The sequence below is a fragment of the Amborella trichopoda genome, chromosome 6, assembly GCF_054954075.1.
Source record: "Amborella trichopoda isolate Santa Cruz 75 chromosome 6, AtrichopodaSantaCruz75HAP2 v2.0, whole genome shotgun sequence".
NCBI classification, from domain to species: domain Eukaryota; kingdom Viridiplantae; phylum Streptophyta; class Magnoliopsida; order Amborellales; family Amborellaceae; genus Amborella; species Amborella trichopoda.
The window spans coordinates 4442501-4450000 of NC_142341.1; the positions used below are offsets into that span (position 1 = coordinate 4442501).

The window sequence follows — 7500 nt, forward strand, 5'->3', positions numbered from 1 at the left end:
AGTAATAAGTAGTAGCGGGATCCACTCGTATGTTGTTATGAGGTTAGTAGTTATTAGTAGTATCAGTAGTAGCTTCCACACGAAGTACGATATTGGTATAGGTAAGTGCCATAGGAACAAAGCAGTCCTCCCCTTATGAATGATAGTGATGCTGCTACTAGTAGTGGTTGATGAGCTCACGTAAGGGAAGGAGGAAGGGTAGTAGGGAGTAGTAGGAGTTGCTACACGAAGTGGTGGAGAGTACGGAAGCACGTGGTGGATGAAAGTGGGAAATCCTATTGACGCAGGTCCGTCCTTACCCTGGAAACACCCATACTGTAGAATATCCATAAGTGAGTATCTTCTTGTAGTCTGTTGTTTATAGTCTATTGGAAGAGAGTGACATGTGCTCTCGACATCATGAAGAAAGCTTGTTACTCGTGGCCTCATATGCGACGAGCGACTGATGAAAACTACCCTCCGAGTGTGGTGGCGTTTAGTGGACACGGATGCAGTATTAGTGGTTGTTGCTTTCTCTCCATTCGGGAGTGGTGGGGGAGTAGTGAGATACAAACAAGCTATCGAACAGCGAACTGAAACGTAGTAGTAACCACCGGGTCTTGCTTCAGACTCTCAGACTACTAGTAGCAACTTGTGTTGTGATATTATACATCATAGATTTTTATTCACCCATCAACACCAGTACTACGATGCAACAACAGACCCTCAACAACTGGAGAGACCTCAGCAGCCTCTAAATAGAATAGATTTTGCTCGGGGCGGTCGTCAAAAAGGTCGTTCCGGTCCTATGCCCTGGTATGCAACTGGACTACTGAGACTTGAAACTAGCTACACTCCCACTACTACTTGAAACACCACCTCGCACTAGCACCTCAACTGCAACAACTGGACGACTAGGGCATCTACTGCATCTCACTACTGCTACACTCCAACTAGACTTACTATCCAGATCGGTACGTGGAAGAAGATAGACCATGATGGGTGCTCTTGCTGCTATACTACTATCTCTCGATATATCGATGAAACACCTAGGCCCTTGAACTACTGGAGCTACTACTTGACTCTACTACTAGTGATAGCTTGGAGTTGGCCTAGTAGTACTACAGGCAGAGGCGCGGGTTGCAATTCAACTACTAGTGCTAGCTACCGATGCTCATGTCTGGCTCGATTCACTGATGGCTCATGGTCATGCCTACTACTTGATCTACTACTGTACTGTACTGCTATTGGGGTTGGTGTTTCAACTACTATAGCTATTGGGGTTGAATGAACAACTACCTAGCAACCATGATCAACAATCCGCGTGTCCTCAACTACCCTCTCGCTACTCCATGTCTAGCTACTACCATTGAACTACTATACGATGAACTACTAGTGGTGCTACTTGCCCGGCCCTATCCCGCGCATCTGAACGACAGCTCCGATCTACTACTATTATCATATTGAACTACTGGCATTGCTACTGGCATAGTGCTACTCCCATGTGCTACTACAGCTTGGGGTCTGTACTACTAGCTCCATCATGTAGTTGAGATCGGGAGTTGCGGAACGAGCTACTACTTGGTCTAGTACTCCAGCCTGTACTACTATATATACTGTACGACTTGGGATGCCATTGAACTCCATCTTGCCATGTCTATCTCGACCATGAGCTACTTGAACTCCACTACTGTAGTTGAGCTACTACTAGCAACCATTGTTGATCTCATGAGCTAGCACCCGGGCAACCCTAGATGTTGGCGTGCCGCTACTACTATTATATGCTCGATCTCATGTCAGTACTGTCACGTGGTTGGAGCTACTCTATGCTATTACTATATCTTCTTGAACTCCCATGCCTGTACTACTACTTGATCCGCCGGTACTCAGCTACTCTGCCTACTACTTACTATAATTGAACAACATGATGAACTACTTGAACCCATGATCTGACCTGCCTGTCTACTACTGTGAATGGACTACTATTATATGAACTACTAGTGGAGTTGATCGATGAACTACCTGGTTGAGCTACTATATACAATAAACATGAACTGCTACTACTAGTGGAGTTGGAACTACTAGCTACTCGGTCTAGCTACTTGGTCAACCCCATGCCTGCTCCATCCATCATGTACTACTAGTGGATGCTACTCCAAGCCTACAAGTTGATGCACCAACCCTACCTCGCTCTCGCTACTGTGATGCTGGCCCATATGCTCTCGAGTGCAACTACTGGCCACCTATACCTGCCCTATCCCACCTCCAGCCCTGTACTACCTGTACTACTATAATAGAGAACAACAAGTCAAGTAGTTGAAACACCATGTTGTGGAGGATGTGCCGAGCTGCTACTGCCACCATCGTCTACTATATAGGAGCTAGCTGCCCATTGCTACACCAACTAGTAGCTACTTGAACTACTCGATCATTGAACCGTCAACTCCAGTACTACTATCGAATGAACTACCTATACTGTACTGCCTAGTCCCGTTGCTTCAACTCCAGCTCTCAACCCCAATAGCAATATAGTAGTAGTAGGTCCGGATCCGCTACACTCGGGAGAGAAGGGCGGGGCAGCTCATGCTCTACTACTAGGTTTGGAGACAGGTTCCCAAGTAGCAAATCGGGAGGAACGGAACGAGGCAGCTAGCAGATAAAGTAGTCAGGTGCCGCCGTAGGAGAGCAAGAGAACAAGTAAAGTAGTTGATGGAGTTAGTAGTTGAGTTCAATTCTCATGTGTTAATCATGTTCATATTATACGTAACGAGGCATTAGAGCATCCGTTTTCTTGCTAGGTAGTCAGTCTTTACTTAACTCGGCCCAAGCAATGCCCAAAGACTTCCATGCCTTTCTTGGTTGGACCAACCCAACCGGCTATTTCCGTCTTCCTGAATTAGGAGAGCAAGAACAAGTCTCTCTTTTTTTTGGGGGGGAGCAGAGCAGTCAAAGAATGAAGCAAACCAAATGATTGTTCTAAAATGGCTATTCCTCACAATTGCTCCTTGTGATGCAGCGGAACCATGGCAATTAGGATCTCAAGACGCAGCAACACCTATGATGCAAGGAATAATGGACTTACATCACGATATCTTTTTCTTCCTCATTCTGATTTTGGTTTTCGTATCACGGATCTTGGTTCGCGCTTTATGGCATTTCCACTATAAAAAAAATCCAATTCCGCAAAGGATTGTTCATGGAACTACTATCGAGATTCTTCGGACCATCTTTCCTAGTATCATCCCGATGTTCATTGCTATACCATCATTTGCTCTTTTATACTCAATGGACGAGGTAGTAGTAGATCCAGCCATTACTATCAAAGCTATTGGACATCAATGGTATCGGACTTATGAGTATTCAGACTATAAGAGTGGAGATGAAGAGTCACTCACTTTTGACAGTTATACGATTCCAGAAGATGATCTAGAATTTGGTCAATCACGTTTATTAGAAGTGGACAATAGAGTGGTTGTACCAGCCAAAACTCATCTACGTATTATTGTAACATCTGCTGATGTACCTCATAGTTGGGCTGTACCTTCCTCAGGTGTCAAATGTGATGCTGTACCTGGTCGTTTAAATCAGATCTCCATTTCGGTACAACGAGAAGGAGTTTACTATGGTCAGTGCAGTGAGATTTGTGGAACTAATCATGCCTTTACGCGTGCGCCCGGAAACATAGGCCGACTGCTGAGCCCACTCTGGCTCAGCCGCACCACCCGGGGTGCGAGCCACCCGAGAAGCAAGCTATTACAGCGAGCGGCTGTAGCTATAGGGAGCCGAGGAGCAAGGCAGTAGATAAGATAGAAGAAGGGGCCAGGCTCCCGGTGGAGCAGAGGAGACGGTTAGGATAACGAACTTGAAACGCGGAGCCCGAGCGGCCGGCGAGCGAGTGGTTAGTGGCCAATAGCGCCCTAGTTGATGGCATTCCTCTCTGCGGCTGGCACTCGAGGAACCACGGGGCACTCCATACGGATCAAGCAAGTCTTAGGGATGAGACGCCCGCGCAAGGACCTCCATTCTCATTAGGAGGTCGAACCAAGGACCTATGGAAGTCGGGGCTACCCCGTCCCCATGGGCAACGCAACAGTGTCCTGAGGGAGGAGTTTAGAGGCCTTCCTTATAGTAGCACGGACTTCTTTTTCTTTCTAGGTCATGCTTTGGGGGCCAGTCCAAGATCGTACTGTTCCTCTACAAAGACAACAGACGCTCTCAACGGCGGCGGCGCCACTCTCTTTCTGAGTTCTTCCAGCTTCTTCATGATTTCGTGCCGCGGTGAACAAACAAAACAAAAAAGAAAAAAGAGGGCCGTCTCCGCTACAGGAGAAGGACCTGCAACGGCAGAGACTATTGACCCTATTCTTGTTCCTAGCCGTCTGTTACGAGTCCGGGAAGCCTGGAATCCATAATAGATATGAGGGATCCCTCAAAATAGAGAAGGGCGGGCAGGGCTTCCGCAAGGGCCTCACCCCTCTTCCCGGTCAAGATAGATGGGAAGGGGCCCTATCAAGTAAAGGCCATAACCAGCCTCTTTATTTATGTACGTACACCTTTGTTTCAGGGTGGGGCCGCCCTTCCTCCTGCTAATCCGGCCATTTCCGAACCTGTCTTTCCCACCCCATTCAATTCAATGGAGGACTTCTCAATTCTTGCGATTCTCAGCCCCCTTAGCTTATTATTAGATATATTTAAATAAAGAATAATAATAAGCTCCCCTTTCTCTAATAATAAAGTAAGGCTATGAAGCTTACCTTAAACTTATGAAAAGGGAAAAGGGCTTTTTCAGCTTGCTGCTCGCTTTCTCGCTTCCGAGAGGCGAAGGGAGCCTGACTTACGGTTTCCAAGCCTGGCGCGAAGCGAAGGGATTGGATTTCACCTATGATCAGATCAGTGGGCAACCATAGTTTACTTTTTTCGTGGTGTTGTTGACGTTGTTGAAAGCGAATTTTGAAGTAGGCCTCGCTTTTCGGAGCTGCTCCCAGCTCACACTATGGTGGAGGAGGTGCCGTGAAGATCTAGGAGTGTGAGCAGTACGAGCTGAAAGGCTCCCATACTGTTTGGAGGGCAGGGGGCATAGATGCCAAACAAACCTGACCCCTATCTATCGTCGTAGAAGCTGTTCCTAGGAAAGATTATGTTTCTCGGGTATCCAATCAATTAATCCCCCAAACCGGGGAAGCTTAAGCGGAAATGAAAGAGTAGGGTGAGGGATAAGGGGGGGAGCCACTAAATGGAAGGCTTCGCTCGCTCGCTCTAACGCTCGTTTAGTAGACTGCGAGTGGAGTGCATAAGCCCTTGACGAGATAGGGGCGAGTACTACACGAGCTCGTAAGTCAAGTACGGAACGAGCCTTGTCGTAGAAGCAGAGCGACCTCGTCTTGCTTGCTTCTGGCGAAGCTTCTAGCACTAGATAATAGGCATTATTGTATGGTAGGAATACTACTTCTTAGGCCGACCATTACATAGGAGCGATAGCTAAGCCAAGCCGTATAAAGGCGAGCAGCCCTTATAGCAATAGCAAACGGCCTACTTATAGCCCCATTTTTGCCCTTTATTCGGGGACTTCAACGGGCCTTACAAGCTCATAAAATGGCAATTCTTCACGTTTTCCTCAGACAGTGGGAATGAATTCTATTACTTGATTTACATTGACAGATATGTGTACCACACCAAACAAGCAATATGCCGATATGCTTGATGTACCAGCCAAGCCAGCTCGACCGTATACAGTATAAGGGATTCGCCTTTGCCTCAGACAGAAGAACAACGGATTGAACAGATGACCGACCTACAATAAGACGAAAATCTAATTCCTAATTCCATTCTCTAAGACGAAAAATAGGGATGTCTCTAAGCAGCCAAGGCCAAGAGCAAGCAGGAGTAGTCCTATCTGCCTAGAAGGATTCGATAAAGAGAATGTGAGTATCCTACTTTCATGCGATTCGCAGAGTTCAACAAGCAATCGATATTTCACGATCAAAGGTGTAGTACTGCTTGTAGTAGCGGTCCTTATATATCGTATTAACAATCGAAATATGGTCGAAAGAAAAAATCTCTATTTGATGAGGCTTCTTCCTATACCTATGAATTCCATTGGGCCCAGAAATGATACATTGGAAGAATCTTTTTTGTCTTCCAATATCAATAGGTTGATTGTTTCGCTCCTGTATCTTCCAAAAGGGAAAAAGATCTCTGAGAGTTGTTTCATGGATCCGAAAGAGAGTACTTGGCTTCTCCCAATAACTAAAAAGTGTATCATGCCTGAATCTAACTGGGGTTCGCGGTGGTGGAGGAACCGGATCGGAAAAAAGAGGGATTCTAGTTGTAAGATATCTAATGAAACAGTAGCTGGAATTGAGATCTCATTCAAAGAGAAAGATATCAAATATCTGGAGTTTCTTTTTGTATCCTATACGGATACGGATGATCCGATCCGCAAGGACCATGATTTGGAATTGTTTGATCGTCTTTCTCCGGGGAAGAAGCAAAACATAATCAACTTGAATTCGGGACAGCTATTCGAAATCTTAGTGAAACACTTGATTTGTTATCTCATGTCTGCTTTTCGTGAAAAAAGACCAATTGAAGTGGAGGGTTTCTTCAAACAACAAGGAGCTGAGGCAACTATTCAATCAAATGATATTGAGCATGTTCCCCGTCTCTTCTCGGGAAACAAAAACAAGTGGGGTATTTCTTTGCAAAATTGCGCTCAATTTCATATGTGGCAATTCCACCAGGATCTCTTCGTTAGTTGGGGGAAGAATCAGCACGAATCGGATTTTTTGAGGAACGTATCGAGAGAGAATTTGATTTGGTTAGGCAGTATGTGGTTGGTAAACAAGGATAGGTTTTTTAGCAAGGTACGGAATGTATCGTCAAATATTCAATACGATTCCACAAGATCTATTTTCGTTAAAGTAACGGATTCTAGCCAATTGAAAGGATCTTCTGATCAATCCAGAGATCATTTCAATTCCATTAGTAATGAGGATTCGGAATATCACACATTGATACATCAAACAGAAATTGAGCAACTAAAAGAAAGATCGATTCTTTGGGATCCTTCCTTTCTTCAAACGGAACGAACAGAGATAGAATCAGATCGATTCCCGAAATGCCTTTCTGGATATTTCTCAATGTCCCGGCTATTCACGGAACGTGAGAAGCAGATGAATAATCATCTGTTTCCGGAAGAAATCGAAGAATTTATTGGGAATCCTACAAGATCAATTCGTTCTTTTTTCTCTGACAGATGGTCAGAACTTCATCTGGGGTCGAATGCTACTGAGAGGTCCACTAGAGATCAGAAATTGTTGAAGAAACAACAAGATGTTTCTTTTGTCCCTTCCAGGCGATCGGAAAATAAAGAAATGGTTGATATATTCAAGATAATTACGTATTTACAAAATACCGTCTCAATTCATCCTATTTCATCAGATCCGGGATGTGATATGGTTCCGAAGGATGAACCGGATATGGACAGTTCCAATAAGATTTCATTCTTGAACAAAAATCCAT

General features: G+C 45.1%; 1 protein-coding gene across 1 annotated transcript; it reads left to right on the top strand.

Moving 5' to 3' along the window:
* The first annotated feature begins 2897 nt into the window (after positions 1 to 2897).
* On the top strand, positions 2898 to 5408 carry LOC110006799 (Cytochrome C oxidase subunit II-like, transmembrane domain-containing protein). The gene is made up of 2 exons (XM_088870527.1): positions 2898 to 3646; positions 5084 to 5408. Exons 1-2 carry the CDS (start codon positions 2947 to 2949, stop codon positions 5164 to 5166), a joined length of 783 nt encoding a protein of 260 aa, XP_088726653.1. The 5' UTR covers positions 2898 to 2946; the 3' UTR covers positions 5167 to 5408.
* The last annotated feature ends 2092 nt before the right edge of the window (positions 5409 to 7500 follow it).

What these genes read in the sequence shown, in the direction of transcription:
- LOC110006799 (XM_088870527.1), top strand. Translation starts at nt 2,947, where the DNA reads ATGATTGTTCTAAAATGGCTATTCCTCACAATTGCTCCTTGTGATGCA. An exon ending in AACTAATCATGCCTTTACGC is followed by an intron (nt 3,647 to 5,083) that starts GTGCGCCCGGAA and finishes CCTGACCCCTAT; the next exon opens with CTATCGTCGTAGAAGCTGTT.